The following is a 14,036-nucleotide window of genomic DNA, read 5'->3' as shown; positions in this document are numbered from 1 at the left end:
TTCAATTCATTTCTCACAGTTTAATTAACGTTAACAGTAGAAAACATAAATAGACGGACACTTCTCTCTTCTCTCAGCTACCTACTTGAATTTTGCAAGTGCAGGTTGGACTTTCGGTAGAAAAATGTGTGTTTCCCACTTCCGTAACATTGGCGTCCTTTTAAATTACTTACAGTGGCTGCTGCTAGCCAAAAAAAACTTCTAATGTCCCAATGTCCCATTGTTCGAAGAGGGCAGAGGAAGCGGCATGTTGTCGACATGAATTTCTGTCAGGGCTTTGTGAGTGTGAGCATGTTTGTGTCTGTCAGGGGTGGGTCAAATCATCAGCCAATCAAATGTGCTTTCGGGGGGGGGGGGGGGGGGCGGCGCATTCAGCAAGTGAAAAGGGATAAATGTAAGTTTGAACATAATGAAAATAATTCACTTAATAATGGTAGGGTCAATTCTATCCTTACAACATATTCGAAGACAATCAACCTGTATAACAGAACTCATTATATAATGCATATAAAGCTGGTTAAAGGTTGGTGGGGACAATTTCCGCATCCTGAAAAGTTGGTAGTGTTATGTCCCTACCATCCCTATGCAAACCTACGTACGCCCTTGCACAGAACTATCCATTGATGGTAGACATTGATACGTGACTCACAGCAAAAGGTCCTGATTTACAGTAAGGGAGAAGGGACACAATGTCATAAACATCCTCTATGGTACCAATTTAAGGACCTTAGAAGGTATGACTCATAAAAGCCATATTGACTAACTGCTTTGTTTATGCTGGACTGTATTAATGTAATGTGAAGCATGGTGTGTTTGTCGCTAGTGAGATGTTTTCAAATATGTTTCTGAAGTGCCTTTGTTATTGGAATAGTACATAGGAGCAAGACTTTACTTTGTGTTTTTCTTGAAAACACTACCCAAACAAATCCACAAACACCATTCTGTCTCAGCTTTATCGGTTCCGCATGATTATATTGTCATGTTGAATGTAAGAAAAACTCATTAGATGGACCATTTTGAGTTGTTTTCTGTTCCAGGTGTATTGAGTATGCAGTAATTGTGTTTGAAATGTTACCTTTTAAATCACAGTAAGAGAACTATTTCCGCGGTGAATCTGTTTTGTTTCAACAAACAATAAAACCAAGCAAAGAGCATCGGGAGCAAAGCCAAACTCCCGTTCCGGAAATCTTAAAACCTCAGGAGCATCTCTCGAGGTTGTTTGTGCATGTGTGGTAGCGGATACCGCATTTGTTATGTCTTTACTGCATGTGTGTGTGTGTGTGTGTGTGTGTGCCAGAGTCACAGAAACAGCCCAACGATGGAGTGAGGAATGAATTCTCTAAATCAGAGGTGCTCTCCAAACCACACTGACCTCTGTGCTCCCACAGCAGCATTTGAACTCACTCCAACGGCTTTAAACACAAGCCACATATTTTTAACATTAGAAGTCTCTTAACTCAGGATGTTTTTTTTTTTTTTTTTTTTTTTTTTTTTGTTATAACAGAGGGAGCTGCACGTCAGCCTGGATCAATCAACCCACTGCGTGTTTGGAGCAGCCCCATTTGTGCTCCATTGTATGCGTGTGTGTGCATGTGTGTTGTGTATACAGCCTTATTAAAGCTAAAACAGTGGTTCCTCAGACAATATCTCACATAATACTATTATTTGATATTTAGGAATATAGACATAGTAAAAAAAATAGTTTCTTTTGTTTTTGTTTTTTTTCTAGTTTTGGTATTCAGCATGTGTGCCTTGGGGAATATTCCAGTTTACTCTAATTCATCCCAATAATATATTTTTGCCCCACCTATATATGCCTACGCCTTATAGTGGCAGGAACAAAATGAATCATTCTGGATTAAGAAGAAAGTACGTCAGTATACACACACATATGTACGTTTGTTAGTAAATTGAGACAAAGTCATTATCATTTCACGATCGTTCCAGGATATTTATTTTGGTTGTGAGGCTTGAGCAGGGGTAGTTTCTGTTATGTACATGTGGAGATGCACAGGGTGGAATTTTTCGTGAGATGACAATGCTATCTCCAATGAAAAATGTGATATGAAATGGATGGCTTTTGGCTTTGTGGGATATAAATGATGGTGTTTGTACAAGGTTCTTATGCCCCCTTGTGTAAAAGAGATGTGAGACAGTTAAAAGAGGAATTTTTGAAAATTTATTGGAAATGCAGAGGTGATAAAAACGGTGCAAGTCATGCTGGAATCACTACCCGACATATGATTTTTTTTTTTTTTTTTTTTTTTTTTAATACTGAGGATTCTTTTTCTTTTATGCCAGAACAGTTATGGACTCAGCATTTATGTCAGATCCCACAAAGAGCGTAAGTGCGCTGTATCTAATGTAATGGGTATGAGTGTATTTGTGACATCTAATAAGGCAATCAATGGGAGATGTCAAGCATTCAAATGGATGACAAACCTAAGTTCTGAGAGGCAAACAGTTTCTTGAAGCAAAAAGGGATATGCAAAGATTGTGCCGTGTGTGTGTGAATTGAGAAGTATAATAAATATATAGCAACCCTTTTATGTTAATCTCCACCTAATGAATATAATAATATTTTCTCATTTGTGATTCCTTTTTTGACAATGGCATACAAAGCTGTGACAAGTGTTTTGTTTGTTTTGGTATACAGAGACATAGAAAATTCAATTATGTGCATTTTTCTTATACTTTAAAGTCTGTACTTGGTTGAGTTGGAACATATGTCCCATTTTTAAATGTAGGTCTACACATTGGGCATCATTAGCTTCAATGCTTTTCAGACATTACAAATGCTTTAATATTTGGGATTTAAATAATGAAATTCTAAACTTGTCTGTTTGGTTTTCTTCTGAACAGCAAGTGTTTTGGAGCTGTGGTTCAGGGGGGTCCAGATGGCAGGCATGAGGGCCCCGGCCTGCACTTGAGTCTGGCTCGAGAGTCCACCGTGGGCTCCCACTTTAACTGGACTTATTCCACAGGTGCGTCTTTGTGGTGAAAATAATGTTGTTTGCATGGTAAGACTGACAAAACCATTATATATGTTGTAGTTTCATTTCTTCATGTGCAACAAAAAAACATACAGTGGTACCCCAATTTACAAAATGAATTGGTTCTGGAAGTAGTTTCTTAAAGTAGAAGTTCAGATTTTTTTACATTAGGCTTAATCTTTTAGTTAGCAGGGGTTAAATTAGTCGGTGTTGTTGATTTCAACAAATTCTGTACAGTTCGTTAGTTATTTATTAATTTCAGCGGCTAAGCTTATGCGAGTCAATGGTCCCTTCCTAGCATGCCAATAAAAAACGATATTTACAGATCTAACATAGTCAAATAAATTCAAAATGCAGGTCATTGTTAGAAATACCCATGGAAATACCCAAAGGAATTCACACCAAACTGCCGTAATTCATCTATTTCTGCAGGACTATTTTTCCATCCATCCATCATCTACCGCTTAATTCGGGTTAGATGTGTAATAGACCACAATAGAGAGGAGTGCGCCGGTCACTCATGCTCATGCTGCATTCAAGGAAGGTGGGAAGTCGGACTTAGCCCATTTGGATGGTACCAGTTGCGAACTCAAAGCGTTCCAAGCAATTCTTTTTTTGGGCTATCCAAAGACATGATGTCCTCCAGCAAACCTGGCTTCTCCTAAGCAATCAAATAGTGGAGGAAAAATGACGCCTAAGGTAAATAGACCATACTGTAAACTGCCTTCTTTAGCTTTATTATTGACTGCTTTTCGATGGGCAGCGCATTTTGTCGAGTGACGTCTGATTGAAGCAAGTCGTGAAGTCTAGGTAATTTTTTTTTCTGATTTAGCCACTCTGGAGCCCTGAAACTAATAAACAACTAACTCCACAGAATTTGTTGAAATCAACTCCACCAACTAATTAAACCCCCACTAATTCGAAGATTAAGTAAGCCTAATGTCAAAAATTCTGAACTTCCCCTTTAACTTGAAAATTCCTTCAAGTAGACACGCGTTTCCCATGTTAATGCCCTAATCCGTTCCAAGCCCCCAAAAATTCTGAATTAAATCTTTTATAATGCCTAAAAATGCATCAAAACATGTAACAAATACCTGTTACAATTAGATTATTATGCAATAAACATAAATTTTGAGTTGTGCGTAATGTAAAATACCAAAAATAAAGAATAAAAGTTAAAACACTCATGTAAAGCTGTCGGAACATGAGAGACGAATCAAGAGGATGCTGAGATACACACATATACATACACATACAGTAGAGGTCCCATCTTAGCCAATTGGATGCCAGGAATGTTAGGCAATAGCCAATGGCAGAGTGGCTATAAGTATATTACTTTCAGTAAACTCTGGGTGCTGCGAGTGCCAGCCATACTGCATTTTTGCACTTTCCTCCATCCTGAAATTTCTTTCTCAACAAGAGGCCATATTTTCCCGTGGAGGCATGTCTTAACCTAAAAATTCTGTATGCAGAGACGTTCTTAAGCAGAGGTACCACTGTACTACTACATTCTATGTTACCCTATGCTGAGTGTATGGAGCAGAATAAAAGACTCAGGAGCTCGATTGCTTGACGAACAAAAATGTATTGGAACGAATGCGCTTATTTGAGGGGACAGTCATACCAGCAGTAGAAAGGTAAGCTCTAATAAAAAAAAGTAAATAAATAAATAAAATAAATAAATCTTTTTTTTTTTTTTTTTTTTTTTATTAAATGACCAAGCCAAAGTAGACATCTGTATATTGGTGGCCATTGGATTCCTTGCTGAAAATGCTCTGGGGCACAACTTGAGCTGCCTCTTCATTCAAACATCTCTACTTAACCTGCAAGTGGGTGTGGTATGGTTGTGTGATGTCTAGAATGCAACACAAAAAATATTCAAACAAAAAGTTACCCTTCAGGACACAATTAAGATTAAAGTATAACAGTCAGTGTCAGTCTTGCACAGCAATTTATATTTATCATATAGTATAAGCAGAAGTGGGTAGTAAGTAACGTGGTACATTTACTTGAGTAACTATTTGAGGAAAACTGTACTTCTAAGAGTAGTTTTACCCCACTATACTCTTAACTTTTACTTGAGTAGATTCGTGAAGAAGAAACGCTACTCTTACGCCACTACTTTGGTTACATTTTTCCTCTTTAATCTACATTCAGTATTAGATTTGCTTGAGATGCCTACAACAGCTCTACCAGTTTACCAATGAGACATCGCAACAAATAATTTCATGACCCCATTATAACAATCACACAGAGCAAGACCACACGCAACGTGGTGTCTCTAAAGCACCATAAAAAATTACTATTTCCCAAAGAGTTCTGCCGTCAACATTACTCAAAGCGCACATTTAAAGCTCTGGCTCAGTTTTTATTTGGCACCAATAAATACATATACAATTGTTTAAAAATAAACAATAGTCATTGTAAGCAGCAACTTATTACATGAGTATTCTTTTCAACAAATACTTTTTTATTAGCACTTAAGTAGTTTCTTGGGATGACTACTTTTCATTTTACTTGAGTAACATTCTTTTGAGGTAACGCTACTCTTACTTCAGGTAAAAGTTTGGGTTACTCTACCCACCTCTGAGTATGGTAGCTAAAAATGTTATGAACAAGCAAATCCAGTTGTCATGAATTCAATTGAGCAATATTGAGAAATAATTTTAACTTCCTGCATTGGTCTCAGGACACGTGCCCATGAGGTCGTCACCACTGGTCCTGGTCCTCCTGATCGGTGCCCAGGCTGTACTGAACATGGGAGGTGGACTGGCCCAGTGTGCCGGGAATGCCAACCTCAAAGCAGGACAGCAGACAAAAGCCAATCACCTATTAGGACAGCAGCGCCAGTCTGCGGTGCTGGCGGGTGACATTCACAGGACCAGCCACCACAAGACCAAGAGGCGTCACCGGGAACCCTCACAGATACCTGATCCCTCCGTGCCAGTGGTGGATCCCAAACTTTTTTCCAAGAGACGGTACCGTTCCTCACCACGAGTTGTCTTCAGTGAAGTGCCGCCCTCTCATGACGCCCTGGAGGGCGAGGGCTATGACACTGAAGGAGTGAGGGGGACTCGGGTGAGGCGCAGAGCAGGGTTGCACACAATGCACAGAGGAGAGTACTCAGTGTGCGACAGCATTAACACCTGGGTGGGCAACATGACCCGGGCAACAGACATCGCTGGAAATGAGGTGACCGTGCTGCCCAATGTCACAATCAACAACGTGGTGAAGAAGCAATTCTTCTACGAGACCACCTGCCGGACCCCAACACGAAGGGGCTCGGGAACAGTAAAGGGAGGAAAGGTGGGGGGGCGAGGTGGCAAACAGAGCTCCAAAGCGGGCAATTTGGGCTGTCTCGGCATCGATAGTCGCCACTGGAACTCATATTGCACCAACACACACATATTTGTGAGCGCCCTCACTAGCTTCAAGGAACGGACAGCTTGGCGTTTTATCCGCATTAATGCAGCATGCGTGTGCGTACTCAGCAGGAAGTCTTGGGCGGGCCGACTGGGACGCTGATTGTGATGGTCGTCCCCCGCCCGCCCAGCTATTTTCCGAGCCTACAATATCTCCCAAACGACCACTACAACTTTATTGCCAATACTGTATTCCTTGTCCCCGCCCCCACACATACAGTACACACAAATACTAATGGGTACAGGGCATCTTTGTTCCAGCCCCATGGCGCCCCTGCCCCTCACCCTACCTCAGTCCAAGAAGTCCTGATATGGACTACATGTTATATTTATGTGTTTTACAGTAAAATATGAAATTATACAGTATACGTGTGTGTATGTATGTATAAATACATACACCCAAAATGAACACAAGCTTTTATTGTTGTTTTTGTTGTTGTGTTGTTGTCCTTAATGTTATTTATTCAACACATCTGTCCTTGCCTGGTTTGTTTTGTCAGTTTTAAATATGCACATTCAAAATTTTTACATGAATGGTGGATAAAAGCAAATGACCAACTCTACACTTTTATTATTGGCTTTTTTTTTACTCTGATAATCAGGTTACTGTTTGATGGGCGCTATTTGTTCTAAATCCATCGCTCATGTTGTACTTTTGACCTCAAAGATGAGAGCAAAATAAGACCAAGACTCCTAAATCACATAAATGAAGTTGAAGTGCTGGTCTTGACTGAATATTCAACATGCGCCACATTGGCTAGCGATCGAGACAAGACCTAGACTTTTGGGAATCAAAACCTAGAAGACCAAGATCTTCGAAATGTGGTCTCGACCAAGTCCCATTTGAGCGTTACAACTAGAGGCGGGAATCCTGGGGCACCTAACGATTCGATTACAATTACGATTCAGAGGCTACGATTCGATTATGAATCGATCATTGATGCCCCACCCCCAAGCTATTAGCTGCTTTTAATGTTTCGTATATTAGTTACAAAAATTGTACAAAACTCCTCTCAGGCTAAAATAAACTACTATTTCAGTACAAAGTTAACAGTTCAAAACAGTAAATAAAATCCTCAAGTCCCCATTCTGTATTCAGTTAATTTAAGGTTGGGAATCAACCGTTAAAGTTAAAAATGCTCCTGTTATTTCATAATTTCCCTTCTGTCTACTTTCGACATGTGAAAGTTGTAACACTGTTTCATTATTTAAAGATAGATTCAAGTCAAGATTTTGAAGATTTAGGAGTGTTTTACATAAAAATCTAATTAGCTTCGCTTGGAAGGTTCGCTACAAAAGCCTTCCACAGAAGTCTACTGCTTTAAGATGGCGGCTGTTTACTAACGCCGGCGAGTCTGTCCTTTCGCATCTAGTTTTCTATACACGTGCTAACGGCGCCGAGTCTGTCATTTCGCATCTAGTTCTATAAACATTCGATATCTACCGTAGCATTATGTGGGCGTAGTTTGTAGCGGTTGTCGGCCTTAGTCAGGTATTATTGTTTTTTTATCTAGCGGCATGAGTTCAGCATGATGTTCACTCTCTGTCCGTTCCCCATTGCGTCCCGAAAAGCGCGCTGATTGTGCTTAAGTTCCGCTTTATTTGGCATATTTCAATAATCGGTATTTGGATGTCTGTGAATCGTCCTCGAATCTTCCACGGCCGAATTGCGAATAATCTAAGAATCAGAAATTCCGCACACCTCTAGTTACAACACTACTTGATACTTTTATTGGGTACAATAAAACTATGTACTGTAGCAAATGGGATACCATTTGCTACAGTACATAGTTTTATCTGACTGATAAGTCAGATCAACTGTGCACAAAGATGATGGTTTACTCTCTCACCTCAGTACTACAGTATTACCATCATTTTTGGACCATAAACCATTACTGTTTTTTCACGACATTGGAACCCAGGGCTTATTTATGGATGGCTGGGGGGAAAGCAAGCGTCATGCTTTCTGTTAAAAATAAAAATCACCATCACTCATTTCATAGCTGCATTCCAATTGACAATGTACTCCCTGCTTCCCACTCCGTGTTCACTGCTCAGGGAATAACAAAAGGCACCAGGGTCTTCCTCATTTCCATTGGGCTTCTCCAAAAGAAAACATCACATTGCGTTTTAAAATAAAACAGCATTCACATTCTAATGTAGTTATTGTAAAATAGCAGGTAACACTTTATAATAACTATCCGTTTTACCATTAGTAAACTGTTGATAAATGACTTATTGTTGATTTGTGAAGTATTTGTTAACAGTTTGTTAAGCATATACAGGGTGTTTTTAACCTGAAACACAGTTTGTGTAGAAATGTTTCAAGTTTTTGTGTGTAACGTTTGGCATTTCTATCTTTTCAGGTTAAGAAATGCCGTTCACTTCAAAAGAAGGCATTTCGCAGGCAGCGCTCATGTTGCACATTTATGAAAATCTGCCATAGAACCAACAAATATTTGTACTTTTCTTTGTATATTTAACCAATAAAACTTCAACATAAAGTGTATATAGTTTTATTAAGATCCATCAACTAGCTTGGGCATTTAGAATGGGGTCAACCTTATTGGAACACCCTGTAAAGGCTTAACAAATTGTTAACAAATACTTCACAAATCAACAATAAATCATTTATCAACAGTTTACTAATGATCTATTAACTAGTAAAACGGATAGTTATTATAACGTGTCACCAAATAACATTAACTAACAACAATATATCCGAGATATTCTTTAAATTAAACATGATTTAAGAAATGTGCACTATGAATAACGTGATTCTTCCGCACTGCACTGATACCACAATGCATTGTTTGGATTTTTTCTTGTTTTTAGCCAAGCATTCCCTATAGCCTGCACAGTTCCATTTCCTGGGGGACTTTAAAGGAGGAATTCTTTTGTTTTGGTTTATGGTGTGTGACGTGACAGATGCATAGATGGCAGGCAGCCACTAGACATACAGTACTTCGATTTTGCATGAGATTATTCTTTGTTGTAGATGATTTAGAAATAATCTAACTGAAATAGTGTCTGAAGAAGTGAATGCCAATAGCCAACTCTCCGTCCTTGGCTGCAGTGCTGACGATCAAAGGGAATAGGAATTTTTAAGATGCCTGTCGCAAAAGACAAGGCAATCAAAAACAACACAACAACTGACCAAGAGAAGTAACGAAAGAGCACACTTGCAAGAAAAATTCCAAACCTGAGGATATTGAAATATGTAAGCATCAGTTTATTTTCTGTCCAACTGAAGAGAGATGTTTTCCACACAATTATAACAAGAAACCGTTACCACATTTGTTTGTTGTTTCCAAATCCTGATTAGTGCTGCAGGCTATATAACTTATGTTTCTTGGTAATTTATCTTGCACACACCCCAAAGGAAAAACAGGCATGATCTTTAATTAATTTAAAAGTTAAAAAAAAAAAAAAAACACCTGGACACATCAGACAGGGCATGAAGCATGAACAAAATGTCCTGGAGAAAGAGGACATTTGGTCACCTTACTGATCAGTCATTGCAGGTAAGACAGGTGGGATATTCATTCATTCATCTTCCTTGCCGCTTATCCTCACGAGGGTCGCGGGGATGCTGGAGTCTATCCGAGCTAACTTTGGGCAGCAGATGGGATGCTCCCTGAATTGTTGCCAGCCAATCTTTCTTTCTTTATTTTCCCTTCAGGCATGACAAATCCAAACAAACATACACAGTCATATGTGTTTACATTTAATTCAACCCGATAAGAAAAGGGCAGACGGGAGAAGCCGAAGCTTATTGAGTCCCGCCCCCAGTATACCATAGGATGCAGAAATTATCGAATAACAATTTTTGATATTCCAGATTGTGTAGAGATGACAAGGTTTTTTTTTTTTGTTTTTTGTTTTTTTTTTCCCTCCCCTTGATTGTTCATTTTCCCAATAGTCCTTGTCGATCGCGCGATGTGCTCGTTATGTTGATTAAATCCAGTAGATTAGTTCATAATTCATTCAGTTGATTCGATCCAGAAGATAGGGAATAGCTGAGGACCGATGGCAGGCCGTGTCCGCCACCCCCTTTCGTCGATTTAATCCTCGTCGCGGTTTACATTCCTTGCTGCATTCCGATTAACATTCATCTCCAGGTTGCGCAGCTCCGTAGTAATTTTCATTACCATTCTTGTTGTGGCAGTGTTGGATCCCGCCAGGTCATTCTGCACCAGTAATATGTCATCACTGGTCTTGTTGAGGCTGGCATGCACTCCGGCGATAGCGCTGGCCGCAGTAGTGTCCAATTCCACTGATCTCGTTTGGCTTTCCAACACTTTAATGATGGTCCGACGAATCAAGTGGGCTCCAAGCCCCTGCAGAAGAATCGCAGCCAGCAGTCAACAAAAAGATGTCTTCAACTTCGAGTGTGGTAAGACACAGAAGCAGCCATTTTCCCCAGCTATCCTACATATACACAGACTTGAAAGTGTTTCCCGGGCAGGCACGTTGTCCGGGTTCTGATCGCATTGTAGAGAAGATCTTGTCCAGGGCACTCAGTGACCAATTGACCAGTTCCATGTCTTTACAGAATGTCACAATACTACTATTAAAAGTCAACTGTCTGTACACTTACAGAGCCAAATGATTATCTGTCCTTTTGATGTCTGGTTGAGTTCTGTTTGCATTAGCTTTGAGTTATTTTCTTTTTTTTTTTTTTTTTTTTTTTTTTTTACCCTCCTTTGTTTTGGGTACACTTGGTTTTGTTTACAGGTTTGAGTTGTCACCCATTTATTTTCCTTTTGAACAGTTCTTATCATGACCAAGAGTTAGATTGAGTCATCAACATAATTGTTTAATAAAATTTGTTTATACCTCCTCTTAAAAACAGCCAATGACCCTGAGCTGGTCACTGCAGGATCTAATTTGTTCCAAATCTCTACACCAGTGTAACCAAAAAGCACCTACAGACAGACAACTATTCATACATGCACCCATGACATGCATTGATAATTTACAGTGTTCAATCAGCCTACGTTGTATGTTTTGGGGATGTGGGAGGAAACTGGAGAATCCCGAGAAATCCCACACAGGAAAGGGAATAACATGCTAACTCAACACAGAAAAGCCAGAGCATGGGATTGAACCCTGATCTCAGAACTGTGAGGCAGACATGGGAGCATACCGGCATCACACATGAGCAGAATCCCCCATCTGCTCATCTGCTGCTCAACCTTATTGCCTCCGGTGATAGAACTTTGTATCAAAGTGCATCTGAATCATTTGGGCTTACAAGTGAACATTAATCATGTTGCCCAGTTTAATTACACCAAAAATGTTTTGTTTATGTTATGCTCTAATGCTACGGTGTATGTATGGCTGCCTGTTCTCTCTCTCCTCCTTCTCGATTGGCTTGCATATTCGTTACGTCACCGGACTTCCGCCCTCATGGTAAGTGTTTTTATTTCAATAACAATGTTTTTTTTATACTTTTCTTTATTTGTCAGATTATTTAGCCTCAAAATTATCCCTTGAATTATTAATTCGGCATAGCATTGGGGGTCATAGGAACATAGGCGGAGTTTGACTTTTGGGGCAAGGGGGGTCACATGTTGATGACCACGAAGCGCAGTGTCAGCAATAAAATTAACTTATAAGATTATTTATAATAATAATAAGTTGACAATTAGCGTTTTTTTTTTTTTGTTCCCCATATTTTTTGAGGGGAATTCTAAATCAGGCTGCCTAGGACCGCTATCATTTTCACCAAGATCGTCATCCATTGAATATGGTACGCACGCCGGTGGTGGCTCTGTTGTACAATTAGTGTCTTTATTGGGGCAAATTTAAACTCCACTCACTATTTTAGCAGGGCTCTCTGGTGTTTCATGGTCCACATTTTCAAACCTTGGTTCTTGCTCAGTAGTTTTTGTCGCTTTTGAAAGCTTAGGTTTTAAAAAATTAGATATCCCTCAAGTGGTTTTGGCTAGGCAAAGAAAATGACCGTCTAAGGTGCTAGTCACATGATCTGTTCAAAAAACAATTTTGAACCGTTATAAAAATATTTTATTGTTCGTTTTATTCATTTTTGTTGTTTGTTTTATTGCTTTACAACTTTTAGACAATATTTTACTGGAAAACTCTTAATTTCAAAATCATATATAGGAAAGTCAATTACATGCAATGACACTTTTTGGTCACCAGGGCGGTCCATGCCTCCCTGGCCCCCCTTAAACTCCGCGTATGCATAGGAAGTGTTGCACACATTAACTTGAATTCAGTTATTTCCCATGGAGAAAATCACTTCATGATACAAGCACATTAACGTTGCGAGCTTGGTTGTGGAACATATTGTGCTCTTATCATGAGGGTCCATGCTATTACAATGCGGAAATTACAGTACTGTGTACGTCTGCAGTTTAAGTTTTCCCCAAATGTTGAGATTTCAACCCTAAAAAGAGTTGTAAATATTGAGCTTTGAATCATATATTGGGTACTACACAATGCTCATTTCTAGATGAATTTAACAAAAATAGGTCTGGTGTTGACAAGCTGCTTCAAAGATGGCTCATTTTTACTGAGGAAGATATAAAATTGCATAATTATTTTAATTATTTTTAATTAATTAAATTATTATTTGTCTATAAATAACTTATAACCAGTAGTAAATAACCAGTGCCCACAACGTTGAAGGAGCACGAAACCTCCAAAGAATGACGTGAGAGTGTCATGTATTAATGTTTCAGCTATTAATGTTTCATCATATTGCATGTATTAATGTTGCAGCATTGCAGCTATTAATGTTTCAGCATATTGCATCACACTCATGCATCACAAGGCTTTCGTCACATGTCCTGTGTACCCTTTATTACGTCACAAAGAACAACTGAGAACACTATATAAGCCTGAAACAGACAACATTCAGTGTCAGGTCGTCAGCGAATCAGCATATGTATGCATGCCAACTAGCCATTACTGCTTGACCTGATTGTTTCCTTTGCCTGTCAAAATCAATAAAATCCTGTGTCTGCGATATGCAACTGGGTCCTCCGTCTCGTACATGACAGAGAGAGATGTTACCAGACAAGATGACTCAAGATTAGACTATAACACCTAATGTACGTATGTCCAAACTACTGTAGTTTCAGGCAATAAAAACTGTGCAACAATGATGTGAAATAACGTTGAATCTGATATAACTTTTCAAGCATCCAGAGGACTCATTTGGCACAGAAGCACTGTCACTAGTTATGGCATGCTGAAGTGCAGAAAAGACCTTAGAAATAATCATTACTCACAGTTGAAGCATTCCTTGCGTGCAATTGTAATGATGAAGCACTGTTTTATGCTACATGCAGGCCATGCAGAGAACAATTCTATGATGGATATAGTCATTGAAAAATATCAGGAAGGGAACATCCAATAGCCTTGATTTATACAAAAAAAGAAGTGTTAACTGGCATTATTGACTGAGTCTAAAATTACACAAAGATCTCCTGAGATAATACACACAGATAATATTTCACAGGTGAATATTTTCTGCTGTATATATTATAGTGCTCCAGTAAAGTGTTCAAGAGGCACCATCAAAATAATGAATAAAATAAGAAAAATAACAATAAATGAAGGAATAAATAATAAAATAATGAAAAGAAAA

At 39.0% G+C, this 14,036-nt stretch overlaps 1 protein-coding gene across 3 annotated transcripts in view; it reads left to right on the top strand.

Annotated features, from left to right (window-relative positions):
- Positions 1-6,921, top strand: part of ngfa (nerve growth factor a (beta polypeptide)) — a 44,787-nt gene extending 37,866 nt beyond the window's left edge. For all 3 annotated transcript variants that reach the window (XM_057830346.1, XM_057830347.1, XM_057830345.1), the window contains exons 2-3: positions 2,863-2,984; positions 5,683-6,921. In XM_057830346.1, the coding sequence (XP_057686329.1) occupies positions 5,694-6,518 (825 nt within the window). In that variant the 5' untranslated portion in view covers positions 2,863-2,984; positions 5,683-5,693 and the 3' untranslated portion in view covers positions 6,519-6,921. The remainder of the gene's footprint in view (positions 1-2,862; positions 2,985-5,682) is intronic.
- The last annotated feature ends 7,115 nt before the right edge of the window (positions 6,922-14,036 follow it).

This window comes from Corythoichthys intestinalis, chromosome 2 (assembly GCF_030265065.1).
Source record: "Corythoichthys intestinalis isolate RoL2023-P3 chromosome 2, ASM3026506v1, whole genome shotgun sequence".
NCBI lineage: Eukaryota > Metazoa > Chordata > Actinopteri > Syngnathiformes > Syngnathidae > Corythoichthys > Corythoichthys intestinalis.
Note: the sequence above shows the minus strand (reverse complement) of the source record. Positions and strands in the feature narration are given on the sequence as shown.